Source organism: Stegodyphus dumicola, chromosome 5 (genome assembly GCF_044657685.1).
Source record: "Stegodyphus dumicola isolate Sdum_Otavi_A_Nest chromosome 5, ASM4465768v1".
NCBI lineage: Eukaryota > Metazoa > Arthropoda > Arachnida > Araneae > Eresidae > Stegodyphus > Stegodyphus dumicola.
In genome coordinates, this window is record NC_140772.1 from 190,732,099 (window position 1) to 190,754,500 (window position 22,402).

The 22,402-nt window shown below is 31.7% G+C and overlaps 1 protein-coding gene across 1 annotated transcript in view; it reads left to right on the top strand.

Moving 5' to 3' along the window:
- Positions 1-22,402, top strand: part of LOC118205668 (uncharacterized) — a 78,264-nt gene that overhangs the window by 23,684 nt on the left and 32,178 nt on the right. The window contains exons 2-5 of the mRNA XM_085817495.1: positions 2,464-2,499; positions 15,345-15,397; positions 19,296-19,382; positions 22,344-22,379. Coding sequence (XP_085673621.1) covers positions 2,464-2,499; positions 15,345-15,397; positions 19,296-19,382; positions 22,344-22,379 — 212 coding nt within the window. The remainder of the gene's footprint in view (positions 1-2,463; positions 2,500-15,344; positions 15,398-19,295; positions 19,383-22,343; positions 22,380-22,402) is intronic.

Here is a 22,402-nt window from a genome sequence, read left to right on the forward strand (position 1 = left end):
AGGTATACTGGGAATGGTCCATGACCTGTCAAGAACTGTGTTAGGCTAGCACAGTGGGTCTTTATTTCCATGTTAACTTTTGGCAGTAAGCAAAATGTCCTTCGTCCTACCTCTGCCTCTGTCCATCTACTTTGCCAATTTTGTAGCAGATTTGTCAAAGTTGTTCGCTTAATATGAGACCAAGGAAGTTTAGTTGGTCTTTCTAATATATCCGTGCAGTTGGCTGCCTGCTTGGCCAGTAGGTCAGCGGCTTCATTGCCTTGAATCCCTGTGTGAGCGGGAACCCATTTTAAAGTGGGTCTTTGCGAAATAGGCATTGTCAGAAGCTGTTTCTGAATTCTGTATACCAACGGACTCCGGCTGTTTTGACTTGTGATAGCCGCCATACTTGATGCCGAATCACTGAGTATGGAGAATTTCTCCTGTTGACATGTGTTCACATATCTAATTGCAGCACTGATAGCTAGAAGCTCTGCTTGGTATACCGAGTTGTTCGAGCCTAATTTCCTTTTCCACTCGAATGTTACAACTCCATTTTCTAGTCTACAGAAGGCGCTGCCCGTGCCGTTCTCAGTTTTGTTGCCATCTGTGAAAAGGTTATTACTGTACCTCTGAATTGGTTGGTCGTTTATACTGATACCGTCAGAGAGATTTAAAGCTGCTGGATGAAAGTTATTGCAGTTGTTTTGCTCCTCGTAGTCCGAGTGGTGATAACTATGACCCCAGAGTGTTGAAGTTTGACCCAGCCTGGTAACCCTTACGATAGCTGCCTCCCTTTCTACTATCAAATCTAGGGGAGGAATTCCTGCTAGTTGTTGTAGGGCTAGTGTTGACGTGGTACGGTAGGCCCTGCATACTTGAAGTAGCTGCTGTCTCTGAATAGAGAGCAGGGATCTTTTCATATGAGAGGTAAGTTCGCCACCCCAGATTGCTGCTCCATAAGTTATTACTCTTTCTGTAATGGTTCTATGCCAAATTTTTAGTAGCTTAGATGAGATACCCCATTTATGTGAAGTCATGCGTCTCATGTTGTTGCTTAGGATGCTAATTCGAGTCTTAAGATTCCTGACATGTGGCATCCAAGAAAGTCTGTTGTCGAGTAATAGCCCAAGATATTTCAATTGAGGGAAACATTTTACCGGTATCCCATGGAGTTTAATGCTTGGGTTGCGTCTTAGCTGCCTGCTGCGTCCTATGAGCAAAGCTTTAGTTTTCTCTGCCGAAATCTGAAGCTTATGTGCTCTGGCCCATTGGGAGAACAGATCAAGACTGTATTGAGATCTCATTTCGAGGTTACTCCTTCCTGCCACAACTAGCATAAAATCGTCCGCATAGGCTATGATTTGAGCGTATTCTACGCTCTCAAACTGACGAAATGCCGAGTTTGCCACTATATTCCACAGTGTTGGTCCAAGGCATGACCCCTGTGGGCATCCTCTAAAGACATTTTTGACATAAATGCCGCTGTCTGATGTTACTTGTACACTTCAATCTTGAAGGTACGAGCGAAGGATGGTAATAATGGCTGTTGGGCACGCCATATTGTGCAGCAATGAAAGAAGTAATATCCAGTCGCTGTGCCATTTTGCAAGCACTATTAGTACTGATAGTTAAGATGTTTATTAATTTTTTGTCATTGCAGTAGCAAAAGCAGTCTTCCTATAAGAACATATTCCAAGCGAATTATTTCTTCAAGTCATATGACAAAATGCAGTAGTTTTCCTTTAATAAAGCTTTCTCTAGCTAAGCTATATTGTTAACAAAGCCTATCAATTTTGACTTATAAATCAGGAATCTGTTAGGTATTCAGTTCTTTTATAACAAATGTTTTTTCATATATGCCCAAGTGTAATCATGTTAGTGCTATTTTTCAGTGAATTTTGAAATGGCATTATACCTTTGTCAAAGAAATCTACCTTCCTGGCAAAATATTACACTTTGTTATAATCTAGATCTCTTTTTTTTAATGCACTAAAAAAATTATGTGCATTGTAATTAACAGCCATACATGGTTACTATGTATCATTATTGAGCAAAATAATACACAGTTACATTATGGTGTGTATTCAGTATGAAAACACCTGCATATTTAATTTTTTAGACTGTAGAAATCAGTGCATCAGTAACTGAACGAATAATATTGACTACAGATATATTAAACATAGATCTGAGTTAGACATAGCTGCTTAATAATATAAAACTTATAACTGGTTAATAATATAGCATATTGTACCTGCTTAATAATATAAAAATAAACAAGCAGTAATAGAACACCCTGACAACTTTTTGCCATAATTTGAATGTATTTAATTTAAATATTTTTTATGAATTATGTATCTAAAAAGTGTTATCTTGAAAGCAAACTGATGATTCCATATAAAGCTGTTATGAAACTTTCTTAACACAAAATGTTTTTGCTAAGTATTATTTCACGGAATTTTAAATATATTTAATTTGTTATAGGAATGTATGGAACATCAGGAAGAAGAGGTTCTGGAAGTAGGTGAAATTTATGCCACACGTCCTTTTTTTATATATTTGTAGTTATATTAGTGTGGGATATGCAATATAATAATTTTTCTGCCCTCATGTATATTATATATGTTGTGTCTTAAAAAATTTATCCTTTCACAATGAGACATTTTTATGTATATGAAATAAAGAAATTTTTTTAAAAGAACAATTCGTTTGAGGAGAGGAGGTGAGTTAATATTATTCAAAACAGACAAGATAATTACAAAACTTGATAGGAAACATGAAAAGGAGGGGAGTTTTAAACAAGACAAAATTCCTCATTAAATTAATAGTTTTTAATTTTTGAAGAAAAACCATGATGTGTGGGAATGATGATGCATGGAAAGCCAGCCCGTCTGTCTATTGTGTACGTCTATTATTGCAGTTCTTTTTTTAAAGAAAATATATCTTGCTGAACTCTCATCTAGTTTTTGTACCTGCATTTTCATGGCTTTTATATTAACCCATTAACTGCTGGTGTTGCGTCGACGCAACGGTCAAAATAAATGCGTATATAAATATAACTACTTAAGATATTTTATACCAGCAGATGATTTTGTGTAGGGAATATTATGAAGATTATATCTGTAAAAAAAATATTTGCCTTCAACAATCATTTTGTTTATAATAATTAATCTTGTACTTTAAGCAAAATTTTCGACCTGGTATTTTTGCTGAAAATATTTAATGAAAGAATCGCCATCTGAGTGATCTATTTTTAGTCAAGGTCACCGTTTATCAGAACATTACATCAGTCAGATGTTTATATTTGTGTTGGGAAGGAAGGGAAAACAAGTGTTGCGCTGACGCGACTTCAGCAGGAAACCGGTAGTCCATCTCCTTTTTCACTCATTCCTTTCGATGTTCTGTTTCATGTTCTGGTTGTTAAAAATGCCTAGAACGAGGTATCTTACATTAAAAGAAGCCCTTCAAAGATTTTTTGATAAAGAAACAGATGATGATAATGTTAATAATGACCAGAATGAAACTGATATTGTTGTTGTTCCCCCAGAAATTGCAGAATCTAGTGACGAAGAAGAAAGAAATTTCAATGTTTTAAATAATGATAATGATATTTTACCAAATGATACTGCTGGGGAAGTTGAAATTCACGTAAGAAGTAAGTTTCAGCCTTCTAAAAGCAGTTATAGTCATACTAAAAAGTTTAAAAAGCAGAAGACTGAAATCTTGAAGTGGATAAAAAAGGAACTGTTAGTTATGTCTCAGGAAGAACATGAAGAAAGAGATAGAAGAGAAATTATAAAAGACAAAACACAAGGTAAAACTAGTGCTCAGATTTTCGTTTTGGTTTAGACATTTACTCTCTTCTCGTTGAACAGACAAATATATACGTTCAGTGGGGGGGGGGAGCGCTCAGAATTTATTGCATCTGAAGCCTATTATGAGAAGATTTATTGGAATATTATTGCTTATAGGATATCATTCTTTACCTAAAAAAAAATGTATTGATCTTTTGATAAGGACATTTCTGTTCCTGTTGTACGAGAATTGATATAACGTTTGCAGTACAGGAATATGAAGCAGAATTTGCATTTGACAATAGTCAAATTGACAGTGCTGATAAACTATATGAGGGGAGACTGTATCTAAACTTACTAAATATCATCACTTTTTACTACTGGAAATATAGTCTCTTTTAGATTTCAGATGAAAATGCATTATTCCTTTTGTAAACTCCTATTGAGAGTGTAGAATCAGCCAGAAATAGATCAGCAATAGGAAGATCTAGTAAATTCAGCATTCAAAAACCAATGCATGGAGATGGTAGACATTTTATCGTAAAGTCCGTTCATAACAAAAGACTTTGTTATAAAGTCTACTATAGCCAGACTGTTTATAAATGCAAAGTATGTAATGTAGCTTTACATCATGATTGTAATCAAGCTTGTCATGCTTGAATCTTTCAATTGAAACAATCTGTATTTGTAAAAGAAATACAATGTATATTTTAATATGTAATTAATTAAAAGTAAAGTGATTTGGTAGATTTATAAAACGTTATACAGCTAAAAAGTAGTCCTGCGCTCCACTCAAAAGAAACATCACACGAGTACAATCCTACTCACTAAACATCTGTAGTCTTATTCCGCTGACGTTGCGCGAATGCAACACTCGCGTTTTCCACAGGTAAGAGCATTTTTTTAAAATTTTCAATGTAAATTTATGTTATAAATGCTTAATTTAATATTTGTTATTATTTTCATGAGAAAAGAAACATTGTAGTTTTGTAGTTTTGGCGGTTAATGGGTTAATAATGGGGTGATGTACAACAGTCTCAGTAATGAAGTCGCGAGACGAGCTAGGATCTGTCTGAATGTACATGTGGGTTGGTTTTCCATGCACTATTTTGTATAAGATAATTATTTAGTGGTTAGTAAAGGAGGCAGTTGTTTCAAATAATTATGTTTCAAATAATTATATTTTGTTTCAAATAATAATATATAATAAATATGTTTCAAATAATTATATTATCAGTAATAAATTAAAATACAAATTCTTAACAGAATTGGGGAATTTTTGTAATTATCTATGTACTCATTTTGTCATTTCGTTCTATATTTTTGGAACTATAAGAATAAAAATGTTCTGAGTATTTTTATGCTTTAAAGCAGTTTTTAAGTATTTTTGTATTTTGATATATTTGAATGCATATCAGTGTTGCACACTTTTATCTTTATAACCTATACTAAATATGCTTACTTTTTTTTAAAAAAAAGTTTATTTTTATTTTAATTATGTGCTTTTTAACTTCTCTATTTATAAAACTCTAATGTGTATGATTTCTTAAATACTGAATTTAATATTCTTCTGTACCAGAATTTTACCTTTTGACTAAAAACATGATTTATTGAAAGTGTTGCATGTTATAAGATTTATCAGTATGAATTAATGTCATTTGGATGTTACACTTCCATTTCACTTAATTTAATATCATATTCATGAGACTATAGTATTAATTACTTAATTATTAAGAAATCCTCAGTAGCTAAGAGAATGTCATAATGTTTTTAATTGAATTTCTTTGATTCTTCTCTTGAAGCGATTTGCAGATGCTGTACCTCCTTCAAATAGTCTATTATTATTTAATTACATGTTTATTTTTTAATATCACAATTTTTTCTGATGCTTTTGTAATTCATTTATTAATGTTTGCTAAAATATTAGTTACTTTATAGAATTACATATGGTTCTTCCTTTTTCATTTGTAAAATTATAGCCTTTATATGATTTGCCATATTCAAACAAAAATAAACATTGCTAGAACAAGATTAGCAGTTGAAGGTTCATGATGGTGAGAAAGCAGCACTCCCCCCTTTTTTTTCTGTTGGTTGCAGATTGGGAGGGGGGATAGCAGAAAATGTTTTAATGAAGCAGAATTTTTTAGATCATAAATTTTCTAATAAATTTATGGCTTCCACAGTAAATGATTTTAGCTTCTTTTGCTTCTACTGTTAGCAGTATCAACTTTTCTACATTAAATATAAGTTCTAACTACAAACTAGGCACTGTGCACTGCCTTAATTTGGCCATATGCATATCTTCATTAAAAAAAAAAGGGAAGCTAAAACAAAGTTAAAACTAGACTAGAAGAGAAACACGCTAATGTGACAATCAAAATCGTAAAAAAAAACCTTATATTTAGCGTAGGTATAATGAAATACTCAATCGATTTCGAGGGCAGCTAAAGGTCCCTCCTCATCAGGAGAAAGAAAATACATAGAAAGAAGAAAATAGGAATCACAGAAACACGTGGTGCTTATCAGCACTGCACGTGGTTATAACTAGATTTTTAATCAGAGTTGCACTGGCCGCCTACTTTTACTGAGCCAGGCTGTCTGATCAAGCATAAAGAAATATTAGCGAAGTTAAAATAGGGAGCGAGGGGCAAATGCACATTACGCTCAAAATCTGAACTTCAAATAATGGAAAGCAACCACTGAACGGATTTTTATACCCTCTGGTAGTACCAAGTGCGAGGAGGTAACGCCATCTATCGGCAAAAATAATTGAATTAAGACAGTAGAATTTTAAAGGCATTAGGAAGGACTGGATTGGACTTCAAATCATTAACTAAACTTTCTAAATCTTTGTGAATGTGAAAAGCCTCAAGAAAATCCAATTCGCCTATGGAAGAAGCCTTTTGGATGATTTTTGCAGACCCAAAATCAAAATTATGGTTAAAAGTCCAGCTATGATACGCTATTGAAGACTTGTTAATTTCCCCTTTTTTGACATAAGATTCATGTTCCTTGATACGAAACTTCAACACTCTTTTTGTTTGGCCAATATATCTTAAACCACACTGACATGATATACTATAAATTCCCCAAGAATTCAAGACAGAAACGCAATCTTTTAGAATCGAAGGGTGAATTTTATTAATAGGGAAGAAACCGACTTGAAAATTGAATTTCTGGAGAATCCGTGCAATTTTATAGCTAACAGAAGGATAAAATGGAAGCACGACAAGGTCGTTGATATTATTTCTAACAGTGGAATGTCTTCTTTGATGGGAATCTGAAAATTTTTTGACGGCTTTATCAATAATCACGGGAGAAAATCCACGGTCAATCGCAACTGCTCTCAAATAATTAATTTCATTGGTAAGCAAAGATTCAGAGGAACAAACTTTAAGCGCGCGGAATACATAATAGTAAAAAGAAGCCATTTTTTACTTAACAGGGTGGCATGACTTGGCATGGGGTGGTAAACAGACTGCAAAGGATTTACGGTACACAGTGGTGCTAAAATCAGTTTCATTGCGGAGTATAAGAATATCAAGGAAGGGGAGGGAATTGTTGGATTCAATTTCAAGAGTGAATTGGATGGCTGGATCAATTGAATTCATAATAGATAGAATCTCAGATAAATCCTCTTTATAACCGTCAAAAAGTGCGAAAGTATCGTCAACATACCGAATCCAAAGACGAAAAGATAGTTTATCAAATAATTTCATCTCAAAATAGTGCATATAAATGTCAGCAAGTACCGGACTGAGAGGATTACCCATAGCCAATCCTTCAACTTGACGAAAATATGCATTTTGGAAAACAGAGTGGGTTTGACTTAGAGAAACTTTAGTAAGCGAAACCAACTCATTAATTTCAGTATCTGTGAAGTGAAATTCCCGAAGCTTAGTTTCAAGACAATTTAGTGCTCCTTCGACCGAGTGCTCTTTACTTCTTAGTAAACAGTTATTTGACATCAAATGAAACCATAATGGATCGAAGTGGAGAAATATTTTTAAGTTTATCAATGACTTCAACAGAATTTTTTACAGTGTGAATATGGTTATCAAGTAGAGGAGAAAATCTGGAAACTAAATATTTGGCCAAAGGATATGAAGCAGTACCTATGTTGGAAACAATTGGTCGAAAAGGAATACCGGTTTTGTGGACTTTTGGAAGAGCATAAAGTCTAGCGCAATTAGTAATACGCGGAATAAGTGATTTCTTCAACTGAGTTGGCAGAATGTGGGAAGATTTAATAGCACTTTTTACTTTCATGAGGTCCGAAGTTGAAGGATCTTTAGGGATCGAGCAGTATGGGCCTTCATTTATCAATTTAGAGACTCCAGTAATATATGTGTGTTTGTCCATAACTACGATCTGTCCGCCCTTATCAGCTTTAGAGATAATGATATTAGTATCAGAATGAATTTCACGTAAGATCTCATTTTCCTTTTTGCTAAGATTAGAACCCAAAGATTTATTGTTAAAATTAACGTTATGAGTAATTAGGTGGCGGATTGTATCCTTCTGCGTTTCCGAAATTTTGGAGAATTTAAAGGCTATAGGGGCGATGATTTGAGGAATTGAAGGTTTAGATGTCTTTGAAAAGTTGAAATTATATTTTAATACTTTTAACTGATCCTCCGAAAGATTCCTATTGGAGATATTAACGATGGAGTTAACGTTTACAGTGGGAAGATCAGCTAGATAATTGGGACTATCCGACTGGTGTGTGAGTTTTTGGAATTTAGAAATGAGCACATTTTTATGCCGTTGACAAACGGTATCGGTTCTAGACCAGGATGTATGTTCAAATGAGGAAAAATTTTCAGTGGAATTAGCAATTTTTAAATGGAGGTAATATAATTCAAATTCAATTTTAGATAAACGTTTGCGTGTGTCCCTTATAATGTGACGAAGAAGTGCCAATTTGAATTTATGCAAAATTTTTGAAACGTGAACGGAAACTTTAAAGCTTCCGTTTTTTAACTAAAGGATTTTCTCCCGTGATTATTGATAAAGCCGTCAAAAAATTTTCAGATTCCCATCAAAGAAGACATTCCACTGTTAGAAATAATATCAATGACCTTGTCGTGCTTCCATTTTATCCTTCTGTTAGCTATAAAATTGCACGGATTCTCCAGAAATTCAATTTTCAAGTCGGTTTCTTCCCTATTAATAAAATTCACCCTTCGATTCTAAAAGATTGCGTTTCTGTCTTGAATTCTTGGGGAATTTATAGTATATCATGTCAGTGTGGTTTAAGATATATTGGCCAAACAAAAAGAGTGTTGAAGTTTCGTATCAAGGAACATGAATCTTATGTCAAAAAAGGGGAAATTAACAAGTCTTCAATAGCGTATCATAGCTGGACTTTTAACCATAATTTTGATTTTGGGTCTGCAAAAATCATCCAAAAGGCTTCTTCCATAGGCGAATTGGATTTTCTTGAGGCTTTTCACATTCACAAAGATTTAGAAAGTTTAGTTAATGATTTGAAGTCCAATCCAGTCCTTCCTAATGCCTTTAAAATTCTACTGTCTTAATTCAATTATTTTTGCCGATAGATGGCGTTACCTCCTCGCACTTGGTACTACCAGAGGGTATAAAAATCCGTTCAGTGGTTGCTTTCCATTATTTGAAGTTCAGATTTTGAGCGTAATGTGCATTTGCCCCTCGCTCCCTATTTTAACTTCGCTAATATTTCTTTATGCTTGATCAGACAGCCTGGCTCAGTAAAAGTAGGCGGCCAGTGCAACTCTGATTAAAAATCTAGTTATAACCACGTGCAGTGCTGATAAGCACCACGTGTTTCTGTGATTCCTATTTTCTTCTTTCTATGTATTTTCTTTCTCCTGATGAGGAGGGACCTTTAGCTGCCCTCGAAATCGATTGAGTATTTCATTATACCTACGCTAAATATAAGGTTTTTTTTACGATTTTGAAAGTTAAAACTATTATGGTAACCAGAAATGAGGTTTCATTGCCAAAATTTGTCAAAGGGGCATACACTAGAGCCTAAACAATTATTGCGAGAGTATATGAATACTTTCGTTTTCAAACTGAACAACCAAAAATAAAAATTTTAATGCTAATGTGAATTTTGCTGTATTTTTGCATTAAAAGAGATTAAGAAGATAGAACTATAGTGTGAATGTATGTATTTCATAGTATTTTAAGCAAATTATAGGCGACAGCTGACTGCCAAAATCATTTAAAGAGAAAAGGAAGCTTGTTTTATCTTCATTTGTTTATTCTGAAGTTATCCGCATTACTAGGAGCAGGATACAGGATGGTTATGTGCATTGGGCCATTTTAAAAATGTACTGTGTAATGGGTCATTTATCTCATGTTGTACATTAGCTGTACCATGTAATTCACTGCTTCAAATTTGAGAACATCCCATGGTGAGCCAGATCACACAATCTTTTGCCATTGGGGGGGGCAGAATGCTACCTTTTTTTGGGGGGGGGGGTGACTTTAAATTAACAAAAGAAAAAAGGGGAGGCTAAAAGTTAAAAAAATCTGAAAGCTTTCAGCTTTTATATTATGCCCAAAGACCTTTTTTTTTTTTAATGTTTTATATGTTACCTTTATTTATTAAGTATCATTTTCTTCACAGTTAAACCATAAAATACAATTCAACAGCAATATGTAAAAGAGCATGTCGTTAGAACTTCCGATACATAGTCTCGCATGCTGGAGAGAGAAATGTTTTTCCCCCTGTACAGTGTTGCCATTGCTCGCTTTAAAAAGTTGAGTTTCTTAATCAAAAACTCATGAATGCTTTACAAAGTATGAAATAGATTATGAAACAATTTCCAAATTTGATCTTCCAGATGCCCATATTCTTGAATATGGGCATCTGGAATTTTGAATAAATTTTGAATAACCTACATTATTCAAAATTTTATGGCTGTAGGTACCATTGTTTTATCACAATGCGAGAAACTTTTGGACATTCATGTAGATTCTTCATTATTTCATTTCTTTAAATGTAATACAGGGCTCTAATATTTTGGTGGCAACAATTTAAAAAATGATTTATAGTAAATGATTGCAGAATACCTAAACGACATTATTTACTTTATTAGCACTTCTGGACTAATAAAGTAAATACTGTCATATCTAGTTCGTATTTCAACTTCTTACACCCAAATAAATTTAATCATTTCATTTCAATAATGTTTGGCCCAGTTCACTGCTGCACTCTGTTTATATTTCGAATGAAATTGTATGATATAAAATTAATGCTATTTTTATATTTAATGTAAGAATTATAAGAAGGGCTTTCTTCTGATAGAAACTGGTTGCAAACTGTTAAAAATGACTACAAGTAGCAAAATGTATATTTTATTACATTTTAGTAAATGAAAAATTGTATGTTTTAATAAATGTATAGCAATTATTATTATTTGAATCAGTATGTAATTTTACTAATAAAAAGAGTACATTTATTCAATTTTGTTTACTTGTCACCAAATGTTAAATATGCATTTAAAATTAATTTTTAATGATAACAATAATAAATAAAAGGCATCTCTCCATGGCAGATATTCCTTATCTTTTTACATGTTTCATATGTATCTGTAATTCATAATCCAATAAACAAAGAAAAAGTTAATCCTTGTATGCTATTGACTTTTTTCCAAATGTAGCAATCAGATAAATTGTGTTATTGCATCTAGTAAAACAGTTTCTTTTAAATACTTCCACAGTAATTTCGTGTTTAGGGAGCAGTTTCATCAAAAAAGAAGCCTGATTATAATTTGACATTTGTTAATGCCATTATGTCTACTCTTAGATGTGGTAGGTCAACAGGCGTAATATGGGATTTTTATGTATATTGAGCATTTAATAAAAAAGAATTATAGCAGAATATACCAGATGCAGGAATATTCTCAGTTCTAAACCGTGCATTGTGTGCAAGGACATTATAAAAAAGTGCATTCATAACATCCATAGTAAAAATAAGTGGTAAGTGAGCTTACTTTCCAGCATGGAAGTACCTAGTCATTTACAAAATATTTCAGCATTATTGGCAAAGAAACTAGAAGAAAAAAAGGAAGGGAGTGGAGAAACCTGATGATATTGTCCACATATCAGGCCAGTATGAGAGTCTTCATCATTAAAATAACTTTGAAGGATGGATATGTATTTCATATAGTTAGAACAAAGTTCTTTTGCTTTTTTTCCTCCCTTTTCTCTTTCTTTCTCTACTAGTCAGCATCCGTCCTTTATGTATATAATCAATTTAGTAAGACCAGATTGCATATCCTTAAACAAAGAAACAGCTAAAGTATATAAAGTATAAATAGTTAATATTGTGCTAAATGGATATGAAGTATGTATTAAATATAAGTCAAAAATTAAAAAGAAAAATCGCTAGAAATGTACAGTAGTTCAAGTAACATTCGTATTAATCACACTTCCTAGTGCCATTCATGTTGATATTTAATGTACACATTTATTTTAACACTCTAAAAAAATAGTCTTGAGAAAGATCGCAAGGAGCTGTGCACAAATAACCAAGCAGCGATAGCAAATAGGAAAGATAATTCATAATAGATATTGAGCACAAATTAGAGTAGTTTAGAAGATGATTTATGAAAGAGCTGTTTGGTTTCTGCAAATTACATGAGTGCTCTGCTCTTTATTTTAATCTTCTTGGGCAGGATGTTATACCAGCACCTGTTTATGAAGAAAGTGGTATCTGTTCAAAAAATCTCGCAGATTAAGGATAAGGCAGGCCTGGTTTAATTGTTAAGCAATATAATCATGTACTTAGGGGACAAAACAAAAAGCTCCTTGGGTATTGAGGAAAGGAGTCGCTAGAACATTTTCCAATGCAGATTTTATCATAGGTGCATGGTACAGTTAAAGCAAAACCAAGAAAAGAAAAAACTTGCATAAACATATGTGGGAACAAAATCTTTTTAAGTGCTTAGGGCCTCTAAGGCTCCATTCAGACTGACATGCCAGTTAAGCTTAAATCGAGCTTCATTGCTGGGTAACCATAAAACTGGTTTAGGGGTTTTGTCATAAAATTTGAAGTTTTCAGCTTTATGCCGACTTGGTATAAGAGTCGACCAATCAGAGTGAATGTGGGGAGAGAGAGAAAAAGCTGTAGACACATCCAACACCTATGCAAATTTAGTTTCTAAAATTGGCTACAGCTTATTAGACACTGTTTCGCAGGTGTGAATGGAACCCGCACATTTTATGCCTGTATGACGTGTATAATTACTGTTTGAACATATCCTAAGGTGTTGGTTCAGCCTTGGGATAAAGAATATCTAAATGCTGTGGAACCTCAAACATCTGTTCGTACAAAATAGTGTGTGTTAGATTATTTGAAATCATTTGTGAACTACAAGAAGCAACTTAAAAATCATGAAGATGACAGTGATGGCAAAGTTAAAATATGATTATTAAAAGAGTAACATTCTTGTTGTAGTTATAAAAACCTTTGTTATTTTTGGATAACGCATAAGAAATGTCTGTTTTTGATGAAATTTGAATTACTATTGTCTTAAAAAGCTGATTAAAAGTAGATTCAATTAGGCAGACTCAATATCATATGCTAGTTTATATGTTTTACCTAAAGTACACAGGATCTAAGTCAAATGAAAGAGAAGAAAGTGTTAGTACCTTCATGGCATAAATTTGCATTTTGTGCCTAACTTTGTAGCTTTTTAAGCAGAAGCAACTACTTTTCTATACCTATGTTTTTCAATGAAATCTTAAATTGTTACAGCTTCATGAGGTAGTCTAGTTTAAGAAAACAACTGAAAATTAAGATTTTATCCCCAGAAATGCTGTTAGGCATGAATGTTTTCTAAATTTTCATTTATATACTATGAATTGATAAGTTCTTTGAGTTGTTAAAACAGCAGCTGAATTGGTGTCCTGCTGTGGACTGACATGGAAGATGTTAGGCTGAAACTGAATAGCATATCTACTATGTTAGTAGCTTCTCGCCAAGTTGCTAACATAAAAATCTATGATTACGAACATTTACAATCAATCTTTCGCTATCTGCAATTTAACTCTTCTAAACATCTTTAGTAACTTAGAACAAGATGATATAATTTGAACTTCAAAGAAAAATAAGCAAAGATATTTTCACTTATCTTTTTCTGTATTCCTGCATTCTGATGTGGCAGAATAGCTCAAACGTCGGGAACCTGATGACCTCACCTTCTTCTCGAACTTTGATGTTCCGCGCCGTTCGCTGCCGACCTTTTCCTTTTCTGCCCCTTGTCTAGGAATCTGGGACTCTAGCAGTAGGGTTGCGGATTCTGGAATGCCAATTTCCTTTTTAGCTCCGGTGGGGATATCCGTCCTTCAGGGTCTTTGAATCTTCTCTTGAACTTCCTAACTTCTTGGTCAAGCACGGTTGTCTCCACGGTCTTTTCTGGCTTTTCGTTCTCCACCCTGGTCCTCCTTGGGCCTCCCCTGTAGTTGTTGCTGCTGGAAACTGGTTTACGTCTAGTTTTCACCCGTCATTGAATTCCCACCTTTACTGGTCGGTGGTACTGGAGTTTTCGCAGAATCCTCAGCTCTGACTCGTTGATCTTTCGGTGCTAACTTCCTCCTTTTCCGTGCGCTTGTAGCATTACTGGAATGGATTCCCCTAATCGAAATTTGCTGGCTCTGCTTCCTTTTTTTTTTTTTTTTTTTTTTTTGTGTGTGTGTTGGGGAACGTCTCTCCTCATTTCCAGGATCCTGTAATAAATCCTGCAAAACTTTAAAATCATTACGGCTGTAGTAGTATGGTTTGAGTTGATCAATATTTGCAACCAGTTGTTGGCCATTTTCGGCCTTTAAATAAAACGTGGCTTCTCTTATTCTTTCCACCATGTACGGCCCTTCAAACCTGGGCTCAAACTTCGCAACTCTGTGAACTTAAAATTTAACAGTTAATAAAATTAACACAATCCTTACAACTGTGAATAGGGAATTTTTAGTGATTATACTAATTTACTGTGAATAAGGAATTTGTAATGTTCTTATTTAAGAATTAATGTTAACCTTTAAATACTGTAAACTTAGTAAGTGAACTTGTTTAAAATACTTTTTTCTGTATTTTTTTAGTATAGTTGGTTATTTTTTGAGTCTATGCCTATTTTTATTTTTTGAGTCTATTATTTTACTATAGTTGGTTATTTTTTTAATCTAGTTTCTGCCATAATGATTTTAACCACTTTGGTAGTAATTTGCCTGCATTGGTTATAAGCCTTTGTTCAGATTCAGTTTAAAGTTATTTCATGGCCCCAAAGGCTCTTTACTTGCAAATTTGTGCTGTCTTCTGATCACCTAAATCTTCTTGGAATAAATATTCAAAAAATTACATTAGGTAGAGTATATTTTTCCCTTAAAATTAATTTTTTTACATATTCTTTTACTAGTTTAAATGAAAGAAAAAGATGAGGCCAATTGAAAAGTGTGATAGCTATTTTTATTGACATAGATCCCTTCTGAATAGACAGAAAATAATTTTGTACACCTTCTGTTTTTATTTTTCTTGATGAATTCTTAAGTGTTTAATAATTCTTTTTTTATTTGACTATTTAGGGACTGGCATGGCATATGCATTTGTTGATTATGATGATAGACGAGATGCAGAGGTAAGTTTTTGATTTAGGTAATTTTTTATAAGCAATTTTTTATATTTTATGATTGAAATTGTGTAATATTTTGAATTATTGGTAGCCTGCTTGACTTACACAAATATGTATATTTTAAAAATTTTTGAAATATTTTAATCTGGAACAGTATATAAAAGTGGTTGAAAAGATAGGGAAATATAAGAATAGTACAAGAAACTAATGCTCAGTAAGGAAGTATAGTTGACATCAAACTTTGCTCATTTTTCAGAGTAGAGAAATATATTGAAGAATAGTAAAGTATACCATCTTAGTATTCTGTTTGCATTAATTCATATTTATCATATTTTTGGGGTAAAATGTTATCAAATCTGTAATTTTAACTTTGCTTTAAGTTTAATATATTTAATCATTGGTAATATAAATATGCATTGTTTTCAATCATAAAATTAAATTTTAGTAAAATAATCCTTCTCAGTAATATTTTATTAACTGATTTTATAAGTTTTAACTATTAAATTATTTCAGTTTTTAAATTTACTTCAGAAAAAGTATAAGAATTTGTATTTAAAATTTAATTAATGCTTGTTAACTGAATCCTATTTTAAAAAAGCTGTACGCTTATCTATATTATATATGTATGTAAAATTTTTGGTTAAATAATTTAACATAAGAGAGGGTAATGTTTTAAATGACTTCAAACCCAATTACTGCTTTAAAATACAATGCTTATAATTAAAATTTTTAACTGATAAGCGGATTTCAGGTGTTCCAGTTAGTAAATCATTAAATATTCGGAAGGGCATATTAAAATATAATGAAAAATCTTGAGTAATTTTTACCATTTTGTTTTATTATTGCTAGGTACTTTTATTATTCTAACAGATTATAAATGCTCTTTAATAATTTAATTTTAATTTATTAAAAAGCATTTTAAAATTAAATCATATTTGAATTACGTAGGGAATTGGACGGACGATTAATTTTTTGTTCTATTTTTTACTACAAAAAGTATTCTTTTATCTTGTCTTGTTTCATAATAATTGATTTTGACTATTCTGAGAGTCCTGTTGGAGAGAAACCAGTTCCAAACTGCTTCCACATCTCTGACCATGCCTGTTCCTTGTGCCAGACTGTTTCCATAGTCCAGAGTTCATAGCCAAAAAGAGCACCTTGCCAAGTTCAAAAATGATCCTTCCAATATGGCTCCGAAATCGTAGTCTCCCATTCCTAATGCTCTCCATGTTACCAAAGGTCTCGTGTGTAAATTCCGTTTGCCATTTGCCAGCCGGCAAGACCGAAAGCATTGCCTCTGCCTAGCATATCTCAGCCAATGCCTTGTCTGTCGATCTTACCATAAAATTCCTTTAGTCATCTATATGCCTATGAATCATCAACTCAAGCATTAATAGGTATTACATTTTGTTTCTTTTAAAGCAGCAGGTTTATTTTTATGGGTTTGATGATGGTATTTAATGTTTAAATACTTTGCTGTACAAGGCTACCAAAAATGAAATCAGTCACTTATTTATAAAGTTCATCTAATATTAACTGGAAATTTGTACTTTCAAATTATTATGCATTCATTTACAAATTGACATGTAAAATAATTTTTTGATTGCAGATTAAAATGTCATTTATATAATTACTTTTAAATGTTATCATCTGATTTGTTACTAAAGATACTTCTGTAATTCTTTGCTTTTTCATACCTAAAATTTTAAAAATTACAATATGGTGCTGTATCTAATTCATGATAAAATTAAGAATTAAAAATAAGTTGTTAATTTTATGAAAAATGAGATGATTTATGTTACTGAAACAGAAGCCTTAAAAGTAAATAAGATACATAATGATTAGTAATTAATTGAGGAAATGCAAGAAAAATTGGAGTGTTACTGAGCACTGAGTTAAAAATTGGAGTGTTACTGCTATTAACAAGAACTGTCTTGTTAATAGCAGAAATGTTGTAAAAGGAAAAATCTAAATTCTTAAAACTCACTAACAATTTGATAAAATTAGTAAAATCTGTTTTGACATTTTTGTAAAAGGTTTTCATTATTTGTAGTTGCACTAGAAATCGGATTTTGTTTTTAGGTTATTTTTGTGATTTATTACATAACTAAGTTCGTTTACTTTCCTTTATATTTGTTCGTATTTCAGCTACAGGCTGTGCTTTAAAATGATCACAGACTATATTAATTACAATAATAAGCATTTTCTGTGTGAATTTAGAGCTGTTATATACTTTTTGATAGAAAATAATCTCTTTTATGCTGTCCAAATGAGTTTCTCATCTTTTCCATATTTAAAAGAATTAACAAGTGTAAGAGCTATAAATCAAATTAAAATTATAAATTTCAAATAATACATTTAAATAAACTTCTTTATAATGTTTTATATCTAATATGTATGGCATGTATATAAACATTATGGAGTATATTTAAATGCAGTATTTATGTATATGGGAGTGCAAATAAGAAAACTGAAATTTAAATTTAAAAGTATTTTAGTTTGCATAAAGTTGCTATGGATAGAAAAGCAGTAAATGAATGAGAGTGAATATGCAGAATACAGCAGATTTTCAAAAGTATTTAATGTAATGACTAATAATATAAAACTATTTAGTAATTTGAAATTAATATTGAGCTTTTCAAAATATATATTTTTTCATGATAGTGTATATCATGCATATATTTTCAATTGCAAAAGAAAGAAAAAAAAAAAAAAAAAAAAAAAAAAAATTTCAAATAAATGAAACAGACATTCATGCTTTGTGAATTCTAAAGAATGTACAGATTCATAATACATGTTCCCATGCTTTTATTTAAGATTATTTTTATACACGTTATAGAAAATAAATCACAATTTTATTTGTCTCCTTGGAAAAAAAAAAGTAAGTGAGGATACTTAATTCCAAAATTTGTAATTTTTAATAAAATTTTCACTTGACTTGACGAGCTGGTTAATAAATAAATTAGGATAATTTGAGATTAGTAACCTTTTCCCAAATCCTATTGGTATTCCTTAGTGATTTATTACTTTCTGTAATTTGTAATTTTGTAACATTTGGTTAAGGCAAGAACATTTTCAAACAAGTAATTTATAAATTCTCAAATGTTGATAATCTATTATTAACATTTTCAGGCTGTTTTATTACTTATCTAATGATCATACACAAAATTCTTTAAACTAAAAATATTTAATTTTAAACATATGCAACTAATGTTATAATTTGGCTATGTGCCAATACTGAACCCTGTCAGTCTCTTCTAGAGCACAGTGTCTTATCAGATTATGTGAATAATATGATCTCTAGTTATTCTAATTTATTAACTAACCCCCAATGCATGTTGAAATTGATTTAAAAATGCAAGTTTTGAAATTAAAATACTTCAATTTTTTTCATGTAACAGACTTTTTTTATTTTTAGTAATTATTGCAAAATTTTTAATTATAAAGTGCTGAAACATGAATATTTCCATTATTTAAGTATTTTTTTAATTGAAAATAAGAAGTAGTCAGCAAGGCGAGAAGTAAGTACGATCGTACTAAAAGTTAGAAATTAGTGCAAAGTGCTGCTAAATTTAAATGAAGTATATAAGTCAAGTGTATCCAACTCATCAGTAAGAAGACATGAATTCCACCAAGTTTTTGTGAGTTTTTTCTGTTTTCATATATATTACAAAAACTTGATGGAATTGTCTTCTTACTGTTGATTTGGATATGCTTTAATTGGAAATATATATCTATGACAAATGGCTGCAAAAATAAAGGCTGGGTAAGGATTTTCATTGGCATGGTTATTTTCTAAAGAAATTGACTTCAATTTTTTTAAAGGTAAAATTTTTATGTATTTGTGATACTGATTGTATTGAGAAAATTAAATTACTATAATTTTTTATGAAATATTTTGCAGGATGCCATAAAATATGAAAATGGTAGAGAAATTCGAGGCCAGAGCATTGTTGTGGAATGGGCTAGAGGGCCATCCTATCGCTCAGGGGTTAGTTATTTTTAATTTGTTATGAATAAGACTATTTATAAACCTAACATTTAAATATTATAAAGGAGTAATGATTTAATTAAGGAAGGTTATTTAGTATAATAATTATAATTTTGAATTATTTTAAAGAGAGAAATATGAAATATAAATAATGATGAAATTTTTAGTATTAGCCTAAAAATAAAAAAAGGTACTGAATACTGTTTTAATAAATATAAAACAAAATATGAATGTGTATGAAACTGATTAAATGTAATAATTATTTTTAACTGTAATAAATCAGATATTAGTAATGTAATTCAAAAGTTAAATTTGTAAAGAAAATGTAATTTAGAATTATCATAAAGGATTATCATAATTATGTAATGAATAATTATATTTAAAGATTAGAATATTGTGTGGTGTAAGGATGACAAACTCAATATCTCAGATGGGCCTAATAATCATTATTATATAATAATGCAAGCCACAAAGGGGGGAGCTCTTTTCAGGCTTAATGTTATGTTTAAAAAGTGGGGGTTCTTCATTAGGCTTCTCTGCCCTTCGTGGTCTCCATGCACTCAGAAGTGGTGACCCTGGACTGCAGGTTCAGCGAGGAGTGCAAAGAGGGAGTTCAAATTTTAAAACTCCTATGCAGGAGCTTTTGCAGCAGTACAAAGCTGAAGGGGAAGCATTCTTTCAAGGTGTGGTAAGTTGAAGAAGTGCTGGTAAGCTCATGTTGACTTCCTTTTGGGAAAAATGTATGAAAATTTGAAACCACCATTGAGGAAGGAACATGGACTGGTTCCATTTGCATTCTGTTACTGCACTGACAATGCGAGGCCATATACGCAAGCTGCATTAGATACCATGAAAGACCTGAAGTCCCCGTCCTCTTTAGCTTAGAAACGCTTAGTGGCTCAAGGTTTGCTGATGATGAGGAAGTCTAGGCAGCAGTGCATAACTGACTATGCAAATGCCCCAAGAATTCTTTGCACGTAGAATTGAGAAGCTTATCCAGCCCTGGTAGTGCATAAAACTTCAGGGAGATTACATTGAGAAATAAATAAGTGTTGTAGTCCATTCTCATAATAGATTCTTAAAAAAAAAAAAAAAAAAAAAAAAAAAAAAAACTGTTTTTTGTTGAATGACCCTTGTAAATAAGAATGAAACCATTGTTTTAGAAGAATGTTATAATATTTATAATGGTAAAACTTAAATTATAAACATGAAAATTAAAGTATCATGAAATTTGTGATTTGTTATAAATGTATCAGAATAAGTAATGGTTTCATAAAAACTTATTTGAGGTTTAAGCATATGCTTCTAGCATTATGATGTGATTTGATTATTCCTCATTTGTATTATAAATATCAGCCAGTTTTCCTTAGAAATTCTTGTATGAATGTATTCTTCCACTTAAGCAGATAGTCCATGTTTACTTTGACATAGCTCAAGCAATCCAGTCTTGTGCCTACAATTTGAGATAGGCTTTTACTTGTTCCAACATGGGAAGATAGCATTCATATACCAAAGAAATTAAGTTTTTGCTAGTTTAATTATTTAGGGTCACTAGCAGTGCATTTTAAATATCCAGTTCATTTTTTTAAACATTTACAGTAGTATTTATAGTTCATTTAATAGAAAAGAGCTGTATTGCATTTAAGCATGCAGTATCATCAGAAATCAATAATTTTATGTGAAATTTTTTACATTATCATCACTGATAGTTTAAATATTGTTTGTAGTTTTAAATATATTTTAAATCGTTAGGCTATTGTTCATCGACAGCTATTTGCAGAATAAAAGTGAAAGCAGATAAGTATGTGTTACATAAACACTTCAGAGCAAAGAAAAGATTCAATGCAGAAGATAGAGCATTCCTGAATGTAGATTTTTTACCTACGGTTAATTTTTGCACAAGCAGAGTATGTCATCTAGTTGCATATATTGTGAGGAAAGACAGCTCAATAATAGACATACTGGTTGAAGAATTTTAATTTTGTAGTCTAAGTCATGGTTCAGTATATTTTTAGATGAATCCAAGCCTCAGTTATTTAGTTTACTGCTACTCTTTGACTGTTTATTTTGTTTCAGGAGGAATGAAAACACATACTTGCAATATTTTACAAAAGCTTAGCGTAAAACAAACAGCTTAGCGCAAAAGAAGCCAGCATTGCTATAGCCTGAAAAAAAAAATTGAGTATGGTTATTTGATTCTTTGTTCATTTAACCAGCGGTGACAAAAGTTAGTTTCACTGCAGTAGTAGGAAAGTCATAAGTTTTCACTGAGAATTTAAGCTTTTTAAAATTTTCTAAATCTTTGGCAGTCATATTTGAGAGTGTCACATTCCCCCATTTAAATGTTCTCTTGCATATAAAATGGTTGAAAACTGAGAGTTTGTCCTGGATTTGAATCCAGGCAAACAGACTGGCCTGTGTGGGAATTTTTCACTGGAGTAATATGAACATAATTCCCTTGAAAAATTCTCCAAGAAAGCTTTCCTCTTAAGACAAGTAGCCTTAATATGATTTGACAGAATCAGTTAATTAAACCAGCCATCACTCACTTAAAGGTATGCTTGTATTCCTGCATATAAAATTTTATTCTTAACAGGTGCTAGAAAGAATCTTAATTATGTATGAATCCTTTCTGAATTAAAGCATGTAATTATTTTTGATTTCATTGTAGCTCTTATGCTCAGACTTGTTCTTTGAAATCATTAGGGTATGAACACAAGTGGAGACCTCAGATGATTTGTTAAAGCAAATGAATTTTCTACACTGAAATGTTTTAAACAATATGGTTGAGTATTTGTCGCTGAATGAAGTTTTAAAATTGTGTAGTTTTAAACTTTAAAATATTTTTTTAGTTCTTAACATAGGAGTTAGAGTTTCAGCACCTTATATAAATTAAATATTAGAAATAGTATGTATGTTAAATAATTCTGGTCTATTTATTTTAAGTTTATCTTTTTGTAGGGTGGCTCTAATTATCAGCGAAGTTCAAGTTACAGAGTAAGTAATACAATTTTAATATT